Raw genomic sequence first — 19,758 nt, forward strand, 5'->3', positions numbered from 1 at the left:
GAGGACCTATCACGTCTTTATTTAGGACAATAGATTCCCTTACTAACAGTCTGTAGATTAGTGAGCAAAAACGTTCAAATATTATGTTTCAGACTCAGTTTGTTCTAATTCAAAATCTTTTTCTACCTTTCTTCAGATCTGAGCACAGATGGTTCTTTCAACCCCATATGGCTTGGTTTTTACGCTGACACTCACAATCAACTATGACACCTGCTGTAGAAAGATGAGCACCTTTTTAGTAATGCCCATTTCATTCATTAGGCTAAGGGGGACTTCTGTCAGGTTTTAAAAGCAGCTTTATGACATATAATAGAAATAGGAGGCTGCAGATTTGAGTTGAAAGTGTTCATAATTATGTAAATTAGCAGAAGAAAATGTGATGTTATTAAAAAAAGAGAAGAGAAAACTTGAAAGTGTCTGAAAACATTCCAGTGACACATTTCAGCTTTACTTGGAATACTCAGATGATTTATGTGCTTCCACAACAGTAAGCAGCATACTATCTTGCCCACTGTTCACGGGGAGACACCCTCCAATCTACACGGTTTATCAGCGAATCCAAATTAAACAAATCTCACCACAGCTTGCGCTTGTCCTCTGGCGTTCCGTTCATTAATTAGATGTCTAAAAATATCAAACCCCTCCAAGACTTAATTAACCCATCGACTCCATTTGGTAGATGGTGTTTGGCTGTCGTAGGAGGGGAGATAAATGACTTATCAGTGTGTGTTTGAGTGTGTGTTTGAGTCCTAATGGATTTGAGCATGTCCATGTTCAGTGCATGTTCCTGATAAAAACCATAAAAGTAAGTTTAATTCATCCATGCATGTCTAGAGGATGACCATTTTGCACTTTGCTATATTTTTAGCTTGTACTTTTGTGATGTGTATACACACTGTTTGCTAATGCTGTTTCCTGTGTTGTAATGCTATGACTTTGCATTTAAATCAGATCTTCTTCAGTGCTATTTGTAGAACATAAATATGACCTAAAAATATCAAAGACTAATTAAAATCCCATCAGTCTGTAATTGAGCAAATATTGGGTGCAATAAGGCTACAACTGATCCATTATTCTAGACATTTTGGTTGATTTAACACTTGTTTCTATCAGAGCTGGTACAGTGTGTGGATATCCTTTGTGTTGTTGCTCAATTTTATGTCTTTTCATTTAAAAACATAAGAAGCTTTTAATGTTTTTCTCATATTAAAAGGGTGTTTTTACCTTTAGGAGACATTTCATAGATCAAATCTGTTTTATTTTTCTTTTGAACAACAATCGCATTTCAGTGCACATTTGCATAAGAAAACAGTTAGGAGTCATGTGTCTGATGCATCAGTGACATTTGAACGTGGCCTATCTCCTCCTGACATTTGCCACAGACGATCTGCTGACACACAGCTCACTGTGAACCTGTAAAAAGTGATTTAGTCACGGGTGGAATACGGAAAACACATCATTAGTGTAATAAATGAAATACATTTGTCCAATATTTAATTATCCATAGTGGTTTGGGGTAGTTTTGAAACAAGTGTAACTGCTGCTCTGATCCAAAGTTATAAAACTGAAGACATATAGACATGAGTAAGATTTAACTTAATAAACTAGAGGAGGGGGCATTTTAACTGCTGTGGGTCTGATCTGCTTGCCAGAATGTTAAAGTGACAAACGAGTATAGCGTCAGGGAAGACTTCAACTACCACATAGAATTTAATGATTACTGACAATGTCATATTTTATGAGTGCATGAGCAAGCCAAGCTTCTAGCAGTTGGAGACAATCAGCAGAGTGCATTTGTAAGACTTCGGGTGGTTTCTGCATCTGTGTGTAAGGGTTTGTGTAAGCTAAGCTGGGTTCCTGACTAAGCTGTTGTTGTAAGTCAGCTCTGCTCCTTTAATGACAGTAAAATGAGTGTGTGAGGCAGTGAGTAAGACAAAGAGATGTCAGGAGTAATTGTGGTATTATGTGCAATGGCATTGCAAAACCATCAATATTGGTTTGTTATAGAGGGGGAAATCTAGCCCACAGAGAAACTTATTAAAATAATATGACATTACTGTGTGTGGTGTAATAGCATGTGCCATAATGGACTCATATTGTTCCTTTGCAGTATGATTATGACTAAAAAAATCATTTGCTCCACATAATATGTATTTATATTACTTTTTGTTAACAGTTACATGTGCCCTCCTTGACATTGATTCCAATAATAAAAATATTAGCCTTATATCAGTGCATTGATCTCCACTCTTAGACCTGCCTGGAAGATGATCCATCTTCCTGCTAACTCTACAGCCATATGCAGTGAAGACAGACGGTGCAACTGACTCCCTGTACTCACTTGCAATGGGATAATGATGAAGCTTACGCCTTATATTTAATTACCTGCTTTAACGAGTGGAGGAAAATTGCAGCATGCACTCTGCCTGTCTTGTTGTGATGGCAGGTGCAATCGCTAAAACAAGGTGAGCAAAGGTACAAATTTTCTTTGGTCTGAAGCTGTTGTCTGTAAGAAATCCTGTTTAACAGCCCAGCTAAATTCACTACAGCAGTTCAAACAGTCTGTTCTCTACCCAAACCAGGTAAAAGAAATTAATATTGAGTAGTTGCAGAAGCTACGTCAAGGTTGTGATGTGTGTTCAAAATGACTCCATACTTAAGAGGAAAGAAACAATTGTCCCACATGTACAGTTTCTACTGAGGTGCTCATCAAAGGCAGCAATGCTGCAACAAATAACTAAAAAATTAAAGTTTTTTGTTGGTCTGCTTTACATGTTTGTTTGTTTTTGGGTTTTTTGGATGGTGATATTAGATTACATTGTTTAATGTAGCTGAATTAAGATGATAATCTTTGAGCTAAGAGAAATTTTAGCCCTTTAATGTGATTATAGATTGCATGGTGACTGTGCTTAAGCATGGCTAATGTATAATTAGCTTATATATATATGTGTGTGTGTGTATATATATATATATACACCATCACTTTTAAGGATACATAAGCCAACTTTGCATTTGTCCTTTTCTTCTATTATTAATCAGGTGCCCCAGGATGAGTGGGGGGGTTATCCTGGTGGTGGGAAAGATGATGAGATCCCTTGTCGGCGAATGCGGAGCAGCAGCTATGTTAAAGCCATGGGCGATGAGGAAAGTGGAGAGTCAGACTCCAGCCCAAAGACATCACCTCAGAAGTCGGTGCGGCCCAACGCACTGGTCAAGGCCATTATCAGACCCAGGGACCTGCTGGACTCTCAGAGGTATAGCACACGCTAAGTCAAACATCGGTAGTTTGGTCTGTTTTTTTTTTTGCTTGTCCTTGTTTATGCATTACTATTGCCTCCGGTGTTGGCACAAAGTGAACAAGATTGGCCTCAAGAGTGTTCATGCCCATTTACTTTTTTACACCATAACCATCAGTAGGATACTTATTTGATTATTTAATCTGTCAGTTTCTGCTTTTATATGTTCAAAACAGAAAAATCTGTAGTTTCCTCTGTGCACATTGGATGGGATTCCACTGGGATGTAAACTGGGCACTGTAATGTTTTCATTGTACCACTAGGGGGTACCAAAGAGGAAATTAAACAATTTAAAGTAAAGATAAATGGAGTGATGAGGTAATCTAAAAAACTTCTAAAACCATCACAGATTGCAATTTATGTCAACAATCTCTGAACATCCTGAAAACAGAGAACTTGCACACTAATACTTTCCTACTTAAAGATTCAGATTGGGGGTTTTTATGTTTCATGCATGGTTCCACCACAACTCATTAGAATTCCTTTATGGGTATTCACATCGGCTGAAAGAAAGCACTCAGCACTTTCTTCTGGGATGCATCCCAATTTACTATGAGGAACCAGAGGGCTTGTGTTTTGATAACAGAGCAGACGAAGAAAACACTAAGAGGATTACATGATGAGACAAGCTGATGACAACATCATAAAATAAAGCACCTTGTTATGGAGAGATACAAGAAAGGTTACTATGATTACAGCACTCACAAATCTAGCGGGTTAGAATAAATTTTAATAAAAGAGAACATTCAGTAACAGCTTCACTTTTATCCAAAAGGTTTTTGATGATGAACATGTATTCAAATTATGTTTTTTCCCAAATTGTTGTATGTGCAAGGTCAATTGTACTATAATTAGATGCAGCTGTTGGACTCTACAGAATTAACTGTGTTTGGGTCACTGCTTTGAGTCAGAAGTTTGTTTGTTTGTTTGTTTGTTTGTTTGTTTGTTTGTTTTGTTTTGTTTTGTTTTTGTTGTTTTTTTTTGTTAAAATGTGCTGCTTTAACTGGGTTGTAATTTTTCTACTGTGTCTCTGCTTTATAATTCTGTTACCTTTTATAGTACCTCACATCCTTTTTCATCTTTTTTCCATTCATTTTGTCCCCACTTTACTTAAATATGCAGTAGTAGAGTGTATCAATTACTGCTGGCACCAAAAACAGTTTTTTACATGTTAGACTCAGTTCTGGTCATTATTTCCAGCAGTTTGTTGATGTTTATTTTCTTCAAGTTTGAATCTATAAATGAAACTATTGTTATTTTAATATAGCTGTTGCATTTAGTTCATTCTATGCAGCAGATTCATACTATCAAGAGTGTTTCTTTTTTATTTCCTTTTTATAAATTGGCAAAAAGCAAAATTCATTTTTATTTTCTCTTCCAGGAACCTTTTCCTCTGTGTTCACAGCAGAATGTGAAAACAGTAATTACAGCTCAGAGTTGTGGGTCGATTTTGATAATGTGACATTATAAAATATATTGCACACCTGCCCTTTAAAAATGCAATATTTTTACTTGTCTTGCTGCTTGTATATTGAACATTTTTTACCAGCTCAGTTTTAAGCTGAAATAATCCATTTAAGATACGTTGACTGAGCTTAAAAGCAGAAGACCTGACTGGTTATAAAGTTTGTTGATGGTCGTAAGTACAAATGGTTTCTAGTAATTTGGTGACTGTTGTGGGATCCCTTTGTTTAAATAAGTAATGTTAAAGTAAACATCAGCCCTGAAAAACTATTGATTATTAATTTATCTATTTATTCTTCTGTTTGTGTCTAGAAGCTTGACAAAGGGATTTTTAATGTTGCTAGAGGAGATCAAATATAAAGTAGATGTACAGTGAGAGAAAGATTGTTACATCTCAGTGTCAGCGACCAAGCAGTAAAGCATTGAGGACAAAGAAATTAATTACAAAAACTGGATTTTTATTGACCCAAAATGAATACAAAAATCCAAAAGAATAAATAAACCAGCCAGCCTATAAGAGGTCAACTTAATATTAACATACTCAAAAGTGTAACTTAAAGAAATCAAACTGAGGAAACTGACCTACTACAATGACACAGGAGGTTAACTTATATAGTGGTTTGGCCAAACCAAATAACACACACAGTGGAAAACAAAATGGCTAACAATAATTAAACAAAGACTCAAAACTAACTAAAGTGGATAACACCCCTCATAACCCAGTGCCACTTGGGGCTCCACAACCTTTTGCTATGCCTTTGCTACCCTAGTAAAATAACTCTTGCCCCACCATGGTAACTCAAACACAAAGAAACAGCTATTAACCAAACTATGCAGGATAATACTTTCCATAGCTGACACGTGCATTACAACAATGTGCTGAAAACATGCTTCTTTTTATGCTTCTAAAAGTGAGATTCACACCATAAATCATGTATTCTGGCTGAGTACTGTCCTTCAATAAAGCCAAAGTTGCGTTGACATATAACCTTACTTTTTTTCTTCTTCTTCTTCTTCTTCTTAAAATAGGGATAATGTGTGGACATTAATCACAATGGCTCTGAATGTTCAAAACATCGGGGCCCCATGTGCTCTTTAGGGGACCCCTTAGGGTATACTGGACCCCAGGTTGGGAACCACTGGACTACAGCTCTGCACAGTACACGTCTTAAGAAAGTGAGCTGTACAGATGAATTCACAGCCACCACATAGTGACAATCTGAGGAAGGTTTGAACCAGGAGGAGAAGCAGCTGTTGCTTAGATTGGATCAGAGGGAGGTGGGGAAAAAGAAAAAGCTGTTCTAATAAAAGGAATTCCCATTGACCAATCCTGAACCAGTGCTCAAACGGCAAATTTTGTAAAGCACATTCTCAAGCTGATCATCCAAAAAGAAGTCAGATTCGAACAGCTTTATTGACCAGAGAAGGGCCATTCATTTGCAGCTTATCCACAATCACACAACTTGGAGGCCAGCATGATTACCCCAATAAGATGATTAATAACATTCTAAAAACAGGCAGCAATTAAAACAGATCATAAACATACATTATTGCATGTGCTTCATGTAAGAAATGATCACAAACTGAATTTAAATTCATTATTGTCTGAGTTTGAAAACCTGAGAGCAGAGCGAATAAAAGATGTGAGGTATGGGTTAATATGTATGAGGATCCTCATTTGACACCAGAATCAGTCGCAACAATACATTTTATAGACTAACTAAGAAGAAAACTTATAGATATGACTACCAGGATTGTTTCTATAAAGACTATAGCTAAGACTTAGGTTTCTATTACTGAAGTATAACATAAACATATATTTCTTCTTTTATGCAGTTTCTTTTACCCAGGCAGGGATGTGTGGAAGATTTCCCCACACACCTTCAGGGCTGCACCTGACTGCAGAGCAATAATTTGACTTAAATTGCAGACATTATGCAAAGATGACCTTGCGTCTGACCTCACTGTAGAGTGTGGCCTGTGACAGACACGTAGTTGCAGTATTTGATGTCAGTACGAGACTAGATAACACATTCTGACTAACGCTGATGAGTCCCTCACTCATATTGCCATATCCTAGTCGGAGCACTCATCAGGCTGCTGGCACAGTGTTCATTCCCATTCAGCAAAGGTTTTTTAGATTTTGTCATGCATAATGCCTTTTTTCCCTTGAATTATTAAAGCCACAGTGGGTAATATCGACAGTACCAGTAATATTCTCTGTTAACCTCACCCTCATAAAAGGCCTCTGCATGAAAAGTGGTGAACATTTTCTGGTTCTGTTTCTGGCGTCTCTTTGCAGGGTAAAAGGAGAATGAGCAGGACTGTAAAGGTCCAGTTACCAGCTATTACTAACAAATAGTCCCCTTATAGATCTATAATAATAAGCTAGATATCCAGGCTTGCTTGATAACAAATTAAATATCACAGACTGTGATCAAGGAGGAACATAATGATATCTGTCAAAGAGGATGCAATTGTTTGGCTTCTTAAATGCGCTCAGATTATTTTGAAAAGTATAGTTTAGCCACAGTAATGTATCCTACTTTTCCACACCTTGTAAAGCTTCCCCTCATTATCTATTCTGAATAGTGATAAAAAGTGAATGATTTATGAGGATGCAACAGCAGGAAGGGATATAAATTGTTGTTATTGTAGGCCACTTTCAATAAGTGGTTCTGTATGTGGTTACCAAGAGGCTCTACTGAAGGTGCGCAGTATGGCTCAGAATGTGTGGCTTGCTTCTGAGTCTATTCAGTCAATGTTATTGAGTCTGAAGAAGGTTTGTTGGTCCTTTAATTTCAAAAGCTAGGAGTGTTCCCAAGAGTGCCATTACTAAAGACTCCCGATAGTCTAGCAAATCCACTCAGAGGATGATGCCATGATGGCATGTCCTCTAAACCAGACTGTTAAACTTGACAGACTGATATTGGAGAATATCCATCCCCCTGTGCGTTTCTCTGTAGCATTTCTGATAGTACACAATGGCAGAAGACAGAGTTCAACACAGTTTTAGCTGTCCTCCAGCTGCTACGCACTCAAAAAAGACACTGTGCCTTCCTCAGGAGTCAAATTAGCAGAGCCACGAAGGCATTCTTTCCTATTACAATACAATACAATGACGTCAAAGAAATGTCCCATGTTTACCAATTTCAGCAAGTTCCTGGCACATTACTGTGGAACACTAAGTGAGACAGACTAAATGGACAATGCCACACCGCTCAATTAATAAGCTTAGGTTTTTGTTTATCTCAAAACCAAACCAAACCATATATATTATGCATTTTCTTAATAATTATTTAATAGCATTTTTTACTTGTCTCTTCTGTCTTGTCTATTCTGTCTGCTTTCTGCACTTTATTCTGTAATAAGAGCTGCTGTAACGAGTGAATTTCTCCACTGTGAGATTAATAAAGTCTAATCATCATCATCATCATCAAAAGATAGATTTTGGAATTGAGTTTATCATTGATGCTGCAAATCTGCCCAAAATTATGATGCAACTTCAATCTTGCAAGTTTGGTATAACTTGATGAGCCGTGTCATTTTTACACCACATGAAACACAAAAGTTATATCATATCATATCATATTATATCATATCATATAAATGATTTGATATGATACATCTTTATTTTAAAAAAAACATGTCTGAAATTTGTTTTGCACCACGTCCGCAATGTTTGCACAACAAAATATATCCTCATGAAAGTTGCACACATGTACATCATCATCAAAACAAAGCAGCACGTGTTGCTCTGAAATGTGGTTTTATGACAAATGTTGCTAAAAAAATCGGCTCATCCTAACCCTGGTTATGGGTGAAGGATAGATGGTTGAATTCACTGATTAATTTTTTAAATAATATTATTATGACAAAAATACCATCTATGTTTTACCTGAAACTTCCTTTTAGCTAAAATACATAATTACTCAACAAGGCACGCAGTAGGGCTGTGTTTCACTCTACCAAAATGTAAAACCAGTTTAAGCCAACGTACAGTGATGTTTAGAGCCATGCATGAGTGGAACTCACTACCACAAAATATTATACAACAATGCACTGCTTATTGTTTTAAAAAGCAACTGATAATATACTATAAAAATAATCAGATTTAAACTGAATAATGTGCGAGTGTGTTTTTGTATGATAATATAAAAGATAAGAATGCCTACATTGTAAATTAATGTATAAATTGTGTATGTGAATTAATAGTGTATTAGTCGAAAATGTAAGATGATCAAAATGTTATTTTAATATTTAATTTGTAATCTGGTAAAAATGTAAATTGTACACTTTTTCTACTGTAAACTGACCCCAGGAAGAATAGCTGATGCAGCATGCTGCTGACGCTAATGGGGATCTCAATAAACATAAACATAAACATAAACATAAACATAAACATAAACATAAACCACTGAAAAATCTCAGACATAATGCACATACACACAATATGACAGGACTACACAATATACTACAATATACAATACACACCATCTACAGTACATACTTATGTTGCACACATGGTATCAGACAAGCAGACGATGGTGTGTGTACATTTCATACTGTTCAACCACAACTACCAGAGCCTGCAACACATCTTCACACTAATGTCAGAAATGACATACCTTGTACCTTTGGCCACGATTTGGCTCTTGCAATCATCTTGGTTTTGTTCAACAAATGTTTTGTCTTCATTTTGTCTAAGATTTTAATTGTTTTGGGTTAAATTATGGCAATCAACAGTTCCTGCTGTAATTCCTCATAACTCTTACAAGAATTCTCTCTTGTAAAGCACACTTTATGCCACACACTTTTTGTGCTTTTACCTCAAGACCATGTAACTCTGACTCATATCTACAACTCTGTTTCATTGATTAAGGTCTAACTAGAAATTTAGAAGTTTAACTATGTTTACTATAGTTACACTTAACTTAACATGCTTTAACCTTTATCAAATCAGTTTTCAAAATTTTCAGTGCCAAAAAATACTAAAAAAGAAAGAAGCCAAAGAAATGCCAAGGTTTTTTGGAGAGAGGTGGAGGTTGCGTTCACTGTTGACAAGAATTGTTGTTGTTCAGATCACTCACTTGGATTAAAACCCTCTCTCATCACTTCATTGTCCAGACCCATTGTTGGGCAAAAATTGGGCCTTTTTCCAACTCTTATTCCTGCTGTGGACCGTACCTGTTACTGTTTTGACTTCCCTGTATTAAAAGCAGAGATGCCAGTGCCACCTGACATCAGAGTTCTTATTCTGTCATGGTTCATTGGGCTTGTTTGGATGGAATTAGATTAGATTGAAGACAGAAGTGTCGTAGGTCGGATTTCCTTAGCACCCCTAGCAATTTGATGTCCCTCTGCGGTTCTGATAGGCCCAACACAAATTTGACAGCAGCGACTCCCTGAAGCAAATCATGTTTAAGTGAGAACAGGCTGTCAAGTCTTGTCACCTCCCTCCATCTTTCCCTCTTTCAAGCTCTCTGTCACTCTCCCGATTGACAGGGTCTTTGTATATCTCATCAACAAAGAACATATCACAGTCGCAGGTGTGCTGAGCTGGAACAGCCTGTGTACTTGAAGTAAAGGGAGATGTTGATATATGTTTTAATTAACAATCATTTACCCAACTTCAACCCACATGCACTCTGGTTCTGTAAGCTGCAAGGCCATCAGCTGTGATATACTCTTGTTTTTTTTTTTCTGGTTGGACCTGCTGAGGATGTTTAAGCATCATATTAATGATGATGAACACAGTGACATGTGGCAAACTTCCCTATTAGCCATTAGGATTATGAGTCAATCATGTGTCACATTTGATAACAGGTTGTGCTGACACACATGCACAGAAGAGTATCGCCATTTGACATTCATCTCTGCTAACGTCTCTTTGAGTGACTGTGACCGGATGTGTAATCACACAAGCCAATCAATCACACTAATTTTTGTCAGTTTCATAAATAACTCCCCTCTTTTTTTTGTTGTTGTTGTGCAGAATGATTGCTTTCTTGCATGGCTGTGATTAATCAGAGCTAATACTGGCAAAGCTTGAGATAATTTCTGATTTAACATAAAGTAGTTGCTTATTTGATTAGCTTTGTGTTGTGCGTGAGCATATCTCTGAGCTCTCAAGGTCAGGGCAGAATTCCACTTCATCGATTTGTGGCTGATAAAGACACATCATGCATAGCTAGGCTTGATTTTCTGTTTCTATCACTTTACCTGATTATTTGCTCCAAATGATTACAACCATCTTGATGTTTTGGTACATGGCTCAAACAGGATATACAGAAGTTTAAAGGTTAGATATAAAGTATATGTTTACTATAGTATAGAAATCAAACAGCAGCCACATTTTGCATCAGGACTCACTAAACCTCTGCAAGAGGTATAGTATAGAAATCACCCTGTGTGTGTGTGTCACGATCTGAGCTGCTGTGATCCGTTTTGTGACAACCGGGCCAAGCTAGCAAACTGTTGCATGTCTGTCCTGGTCATGAGGTTTTGAGTGGGCTTTACCTGAGTAATAGCCAACTTGCAGGAAGGGAAGCTGCATATTGAGCTGTTTGAAGGACAAACAACAGTAGGGATTGACAATCTGCCATCAGTAAATGTTTCTCTCTTGTCTTTTTGGTGTGTAACACACTGCACAGTTAGATTCTGTCTGCATTATTTTTAGACAATTCATGTTGAATCTGTGACATGTTTGTAAACCAGAGAGATCTTCTGACTAGCTGTTTAAGTGTAGGAGGTGAATCCATGATTTTACCAACTTGTGTGGGTTCTCCTTACTTTTTGTCTCTGCCTCTTCCTCTTTTCTTTACAACCAGCAAGTCTTTGTTGTTGGCGATGCCACTCCCATAACAAAGTTCACACTAATCTTATTCTTTAATTACACACAGAAATTTTGGACAGTTTGCTAAAGACAGTAGTGAGATAAGGAGCTTAATTTGCACTGTTAATCTACCCAGTGTTCTGATTTCCTTGTAAAACGGGATTGTTACAAAAACATTTTCACTGTTTTTTAGCATAAGATTTTGTTTTGACTGATTTGAATAATTTCTGATTTCACATGATGAGCAAACAGCAACCACATTTTGCATCAGGACTCACTAAACCTCTGCAAGAGTCCTTTCCCTGACAGCATGAAAGCCAGGAAGCGTTACATTCCCATCATCCCTCGTCCTAATATTGGCCGACAATAGAAGTGCATTAGTGGAAATTTGGTGTGGCATAATTTGATAAAAAGGGCCAACACATTCTCAAAACAGCATCCCTTCACTCAGCTGATGATAATATCTCTACAGGCAGGGGTGGGTGAAGTAATTCACCCATCCCTAAGCCTTGGCCTGAACACTTCTGTCTGATCTTGTCAGCTAAAAGCTTTTCTAACATTCACTGCACAGGAACAGACAGAAGATTTTTTTGTATGGATAATCTCATTTATCCACACGGGATGATAGCGTGTGGTTTATGATGAAGTATAATTGTTTCGTGCAGGCAGCTTTTTATCATCAAACACTTTTCGGTCAGTTGTGGTAGTGGACATTGTAACTGTGCATCCCACAAGTCATAACACGATCCTCATAACATTATGTGTCTGTGTACATGTCTCATTTGGAAGGCATTGTCTCAATCGGGCAATTCTATCCACCAGCCTGTTGTAATCGTTACATTTTCCCACTTTTCTCATCACAGAAAGGCCATATTGGTCATCCTGTATCACCCTAATGTTTGCAGCATTTGGTGAAAACTCCCAAGCAAACATTCAGTGTATCACAAAATCCATAAAGAAGTACTCCATTGGACTTTTGCTCAGTGATGTCACATCCATCCAACTCCCACTGGTGGGACCCAGTAACTTTGTTTTCTTCTCTACCCACAGCTCTTACCGCCTGGATAAAATCAACAGTGACATGCGTAACTACATCACCAATTTTGCTGCAGACTTAAGGTGAATACAGGCTCAGCGCCTCCCCTTACCTCTCTGTTGCTGCCATGTTGCAGCAGTCGGTTCTCAGAGCCAGCTGGCTCGCTGCCCTGCTGACGTACTCAATATGGACGCCTCACAGATTAAACACTCAAGACTAGTCAATGAGAGGTCACCTATGCCAATCTGCTGATACTAAGCATGAGACAATGTTTAACATAATAGAGATAAGATATTCTCTGATCATCATGAACTATTACAAAATGATTATGAAGGTTATTAATCCCATTACACCTCTTTAAAGATTTTAATGTTGATATTATGTAGGAAATATCTTTCTGCAGCAGCACAAGACGAATCGAAGGACTTTTATCACGCTGGTATTTTCCTGCTGCCAAACGTCAACATTTATCTCTTTAAGAAGCCCAAAAAACTGCTTTTCTCATCCCTGCTTTCCATTATAAATAGATCTAATCTTGCATTGGTAGTCCTGAAGTGACTCACAAAGTATTATTCAGTTCACTTAAAGCTCAGTTCCTCCTCATCTTCTCCAACAGATTTCCAGCCAGTTGTGGCTTTTAAGCATTTCTTATGCCCAGCGATTTTGATTGACCTGGCTGACTCTGGAGCTCTCTCTCCGAAGTGCTTGCTTACTAACTAGCTCCTGATTTGCATTTCCCTCATTTCCAAGCATTGATTGGATGTTTCAGCACATCAGAAATCGAACTGGCTTTCTAAGGACGCTGATAAGCACATCACCATAGTGGGGGAGAGCAGCAGAAAGAGAGGGCTTTCCCTTTTGAGAAATAAAGTGTTATAATAACTCATCTAACTTTTTTATATATGTATATATATATATATACATATGTAGCTAAAGTCAAACTGCTTGTCTTTTTGGTTAAATTGTATTTAAATGTCCATGTCTGTTTCTCTTTTTCTACCTCTGTTCAGTCAGAGCTACCACCTGCAAGCAACCAGGGACATGCATCCAAGCCTTGCCCTTGATCCCTCTATAAACTACAACTCCCCCAAGTTTCGCTCCAGGAACCAGAGCTATATGCGAGCTGTCAGCACGCTCAGTCAGGCTAGCTGTGTTAGCCAAGTGAGCCAGGTAAGTGTGCACCCTAAACTTTGCAATGCTCATCACAGTTTAGGACTGCTGAGACCCACAGAGAGAATTTCCACATAATTCTTTATAGCAATTTCATGCATGATTGAATGTCACTTTTTTTCCTTTAAATACATTTTTATGTTATATTTTTATGCAGCCCCTCAATTCGTCTCTGTCTAAGACAAGTCATTTTTAGCTACTGTATCTTTACCTATCACACTTGAAGTAAAGGTTTAAAGGAAGGGACCAGCAAACAAATAACAAACAAAAAAAGTCTCCTTGCTTACAATCTGTGTAAGTCATGATTAATACATTATTGATGCAGTGTGAATAAATTAATAAATGGGCTTTGCATAAGATTTAATTAAATCATTGCAAACATAATCAATACTTATATTTATTCATTTAGTAGTTCTGTTTTTAATGACATTTTGCAGATAGGATAAATTAAAAAAAAAAAAACTTTCCAGTAAATTGATCAATAATTGACTGTAAGGGAGGACTAGGCTTTTTTTTTATACAGCACATTTCATACATAAGGCAACCAAATAAAAACACAAGGCTCAGGTGTTCTTGGTACCACAAAAGTAAACTGTCAATATTCCATCCATAATTATTTGTTTGAATGTAATTTTTTATTCTTGATCATACAACTTTCCAAATATGCATGTTCATGTCTGAGCATGAGAATGTTTCCATGAGTATCCAAGATTACTTTCAATTTATAAAGACGATTGGTTTGATGTTTAGAACATACTGCACCTGAAGCAGATGACCATCTGAGGAAATCTGTGATGAGGAGACATTAGCATGTTTAGCTTAGTTATTTACCTCATTATTTGAAACTATGACCATATATAATATGGACATAAAATATTGTATAATTTCTGTTATTGTTTCAAAGGAAAAATATAACAGATCCACTTTAATAACCCTGAATGTCCCTATTTCACTGACTGTTTATAAATAACCTTTTGAAAAGCTTTTTCTTTTCTGTATTAATTAATTTCAAATTACATTCCGTGGATTATTTCATATTGTTTATCTGGATTAATTAAGGGACTTAGCAGGGGTTATTGAGATATGTATCTCCCTCTTGAAATACATGCTTATTGATATGTTTGTAGTCTTAAAAGCTCAGCTAAGCCTCCTCTAATTCCAAATCCAGGTAGAACAAGATGTGTATCTTTTTCTTGAGATTCCCTAATGTAAACATTAAACCATTTCTAATCATAAAGCAACTACTTATAATAAATCTGCATCTAGTCTGTCTCAGCACCGTATGACCTTGACTTAATGAAAATTTATTGTACATTGTCTAGAATTTGCAGAACGCTTGAGGTACTGTAGTAAAAGTAAAAGGTGCCAGCCAACAGGTTATTACCTGGTGTGGAAACTATTTCCAGGCAACACACAAATAAAAATGTATGACAATATTTTTTGTGACATTGTAAAAAACGGCTTTTTCATTGTTCTCTCTGCTGGTTTTTAGCTTTTAAAGCATGTGGAATACATTCAATTTCAGCAGAAAGCCTTGTTTTTATGCGAAGTGATGAAGCAAAGACGCAGTTCCTTACCAAGGCTTTTATGACCAACCAATTAATTTCTCCAAACAGACATGTCCTTGTATCTTAATCGTACAGAAAGCATATTTGGAGCTTTCTCTTCTTGCAGGTGAGTGAAACTGAAATAAACGGCCAGTTCGAGTCTGTGTGTGAGTCAGTGTTCAGTGAGGTGGAATCTCAGGCGATGGAGGCTTTGGACCTGCCTGGCTGCTTCAGAACTCGGAGCCACAGCTACCTGCGAGCCATTCAGGCTGGCTACTCCCAAGACGATGATTGCATCCCACCCATGGCCTCCACTGTCACCTCCACCATCAGGTCAACCACAGGTAAGGATTATTAGACCTAAAATTAACTTGAACAACACAAGGCTGTCTTGGAAGTTGGCATTTTGTTTGCCTGGAAGAACTGGCAAGTTAATACTAAAACTATATGGCACTGATGTGTGGTAATTAACAATTATAGAACAGTTAGTGCCAACTGGTTTTTATCTTTGCATGAACTGCTCTTGTCTGTTTCCATTCTTTATGGAGGTTTGATGACAGTGGCTACTACTTATGAGCTGTGCCAGTTCATCATGCTATATACAGTGCTTCATTCGTTCATCCTCATGGATGCATCAGAGAGTAAAGCTATGAACCCTATTGAAAATCCCATATGGACATTGTCTGAAATTAAGCTTATGGTCAAAGTAGTGACATAACAACTTCCTCTACTAAACTTTGGAAGTCTCACTTTCTGTTTGGTGTCACATGTTGGGTTTCATGGTGGCACACAGTAGATTTCAATACAAATATGTTATTTAGATCATTCTTTACTTATAATATCAGTTTTAACCATACTGCCAAACACTGACTGCACCACTCAATTTTTTTATTAACTTATTTATTTATTTATTTGTATATGAATTATTTTGTCTCATTTCAAATCTCATGTTGAAATCCTATTACAGAGCTGAAGATTATTGTGTCAAGTCCTCGATAATGGATATTGTAAATCTGACAATGACTATACTGGTAACTGAACTGTCACACTGATTAGACATATATAACCCAATAAATCTAAACCTAGTCAGCTGACGAATGCATTTACTTCTGATACCGGGCCTTTATTGTAAGTCGTAAGCTGCTTGTGGTTTCAACTACTCCAATGATTGTTGGATTCACAGAGGAAAGAATACACCCTTGTAAAGATGAAGAATGTGGAAAGAGAAGAAGCAAAAGTGTCGGGACAAGAAGTCTGAATGGATTGCACCTCCTCCCACAGTCAATTTATGAATTAACATAAGCTGGGTTACCATAGGAAGAGTTAGAGGTGTGGACATCTGGAGATGTGCTTGTGGTCAATTCCTAATACCTGATAAATGTTTGCTTACACTGCTTTCTCAGTAAACTTAAATATTTGCATCTCTACAATACAAAGTTTTTCTTGACATTAATTGTTTTTACTGTTATGGAAATGGGGCAATTAGTGCTTTGATTGAACTGGTCAAACTGGACCTTTCCGTTTCAATAGGGTTCATACTATACTTCCCGATCACTGAGAAAATGTTTAGAAGCTTTGCTCACCTTTACCTCTTTTCACTGCACAAAGTTTACATTTCCTTACATCAACTAAAGGAGAAGGGCGCCTAAGGATTTATTTAAACATGCCATTTATTATATATAATGTCCATTGTCTGTGATGTGCTCTGGGATCTAAACGTTTCAGCTTTGTGCATTGAAAAGATGTGAGGAATGCATGCTACGAATTGCGTTTGAGAAGGCAGTGTAAACTATTTACTTAAAATGAGTCAAAATGGGAGTGCTACCTCAGTGATACTCTGGTTTTCAAAACTGTTTTGCAAATTCTAGTTGGAAATTCCTATTTTTATGGTATTATGTTGAGTAAATTGGCCAATAGTCATTACTTCAACAATTGGATGCTGCAGATTTCAGATATTATCTTATTTTGACTCATGGCATTCAGTGCATGAATTTATGTTACTGCTTTGTGGCAATAAAAGGCACATTCTCTCCAGCTGCTCACACCTGTGGCCATATTACAGATACATATTTACATTTGTCTTCCAGACAGAAATTATGTGCAGGAAGAAACTTGTTTACCTGACCAGACCAGTATACATGAGGATTTGCCAGACACGGTCCCGTTGACTCATGATGATCTAGGCTGCCCCATCAGAAGAGACAGGCTTTACCACCAAGATAACATGGGGGCTACAGCAAAACCTCTGTCTGGACCGCCTGTTTCTCCAAGCCTCTTCAGGTCACCGAGGTCTAGTGCCCCAGAACGACCATCACCAAAAGCCATCCAGGCCAGTATCAAAGAGTCAGCCACTTTGGCTGCCGCTATCAGCATGCAGTGGAAGGAAGAGGTCTCTGCCATGCGTCGAGAGTTAGCTGAACTCAGGAGGGACCTGTGTAAAGAACTTCGGGCTTTCAACAGTAATTTCAACACATTTACGCAGCATTACAACACATGGTCTCCCCAAGGTGGCAGCATGACAGCTGAGCCCAGGACAGGGTTAAGTGAAGAGGTTGGGACTGGTACAGGGACAGGAGCAAGAATGGGAGGAGGACTAGGTCCAGGAGAAGCTGGAACCACTGCAGCAGATAGAGGCACCGGAGGAGCAAGAGAAAAGAAACCCCTGATATCTAAAGTGTCTGTGGGAACTCAAGCAAGAAGCAAAGGCCTGGTCAGGCAAAGCACAGCAGATGCAGCGGTTAATTGTCCAGAAGAAAAAGAGGAAAAGAAAGGTGCACGCAGAAGTCTGCCAAAACAGCTCTCAATGGACCCAAGCATTCTTGCTTGTCCACAGTCAATGTATGTAGAGAGTGCCATTCCACTCTCTTTGGATCCAATACTTCCTGGCTCTGTCAGGGCAGTGCAGCTAGAGATATTTGACTTGACTGCTGTGCCTTCCACAGCTAAACCAGAGCCAGAGCCAGAGCTACCAGACCAAACAATTGTGAGTTTGTATGACATGGTCACCAATGAAGAAGTCATCACTCAAGATATTGCGCCGCTCTCATCAGAATCAGTTCTCGAATGTGCTCAGGATTCATCAACAGAAATAGAAGAAAAGCTAATCACCCTACAAATGAAAGCTAGAGACCCAGTTAATGAGTCCCATTCAAATATTGAACAATGTCTCTACGATCACATGAAATCCCCAGACTCGGAACAAATAGAAACAGATAAGATGCAACTACCATTTCCAGTTCCTACAGTTACTGTGTCTCCACCAGAGGAGCATGATGATAACATATCAGATCCAGAATCCCCTGATCCTGTTAGTGTCGAAAAGCCACAACCTGTCTATCAAGACCCTTCTACTGTGTCTTCACCATTCTCAGGATTAGATGATCCAGATTTCTCAGACTCAGCAGAAATAGAACCAAAGCCATTAAACACACACATACTATCTTCATCCAATGCTAATAATCAAGCCTCACACTCAGTCTTTGATGCACCCACATGTGATCTAGATACTATTATATCATGTGATCTACAGGCTGACATCCCATGTCCATCTATAGTGGTGTCAGAGTATCATGACCCAGACTCACCTGCAAGTCCAGCTGACAGCGACACATATCAAGATCCCATTATTACATTTCCTGACTATCTCTCTGACCCTCCTCCTGAGCCAATGACATCAGTCTCAACCATTGATTCTAGCTCAGAAGAAACTCGACCTAACCCCAAGGCAGAGTCTCTAGACACAGAGTGGCCTCCTCTGCCAGAACCGCTTGACACCGCACCCATATATCATGCTGATCTGGTCCACTTTGACTTAGTTATGCTGACTTCCCTAGATCAGGATGACCTTGACTCAGTGTTCATGGACCCTGAACCGGAGCCTTTTGATTTGAGTGCAGACTCTTCATTCAATGCTGAGGATTTAGATCCACCTGCATATCATTCAGATTCTCAAAGTTCACCCCAACCAACAGTTGACCCTGCTACAACGAGCTTCATGAGTACATCAGCAGAGTTTGTCTGTCTGGATTCAGTTACAGAGCATCATCTGGGTCATATGTCTCATGATGTGGCCTCAGAGTTACATGAAATACCATTTCCCCAGGTCACTGTCACAGTATCTCCTCCTAGTTCAGTCTCTCCTGATACATCTCTGGAAATAGACTTTGGACCTACAAGTCCAGTCCCAGAGTCTCCTCAACTTGATACAGATCCATCTTCACCAGTTCTCCAAGAGCATACAGAGTCAGGTTATGAACTAGCTGAGTCACAGGAATGTGTGGCTATATCCCAAGAGACTGAGGGGTTTGTAGAAGACATAGAAGAGGGGATCCCCAGTAATCAGGAGAGAGCCCCAACTGACCAGGCCTTTATGTGGTACAGGTGGCAGAAGAGGGGCCAGAGGCAAGACTC

At 38.3% G+C, this 19,758-nt stretch overlaps 1 protein-coding gene across 1 annotated transcript in view; it reads left to right on the forward strand.

Moving 5' to 3' along the window:
* Positions 1–19,758, forward strand: part of dlgap2a (discs, large (Drosophila) homolog-associated protein 2a) — a 52,134-nt gene that overhangs the window by 7,188 nt on the left and 25,188 nt on the right. Inside the window, exons 2-5 of the mRNA XM_041972887.1 lie at positions 3,040–3,254; positions 12,646–12,714; positions 13,642–13,801; positions 15,476–15,692. Of these exons, the coding sequence (XP_041828821.1) occupies positions 3,040–3,254; positions 12,646–12,714; positions 13,642–13,801; positions 15,476–15,692 (661 nt within the window). The remainder of the gene's footprint in view (positions 1–3,039; positions 3,255–12,645; positions 12,715–13,641; positions 13,802–15,475; positions 15,693–19,758) is intronic.

The sequence above is a fragment of the Melanotaenia boesemani genome, chromosome 20 (genome assembly GCF_017639745.1).
Source record: "Melanotaenia boesemani isolate fMelBoe1 chromosome 20, fMelBoe1.pri, whole genome shotgun sequence".
In the NCBI taxonomy this organism is placed as follows: domain Eukaryota; kingdom Metazoa; phylum Chordata; class Actinopteri; order Atheriniformes; family Melanotaeniidae; genus Melanotaenia; species Melanotaenia boesemani.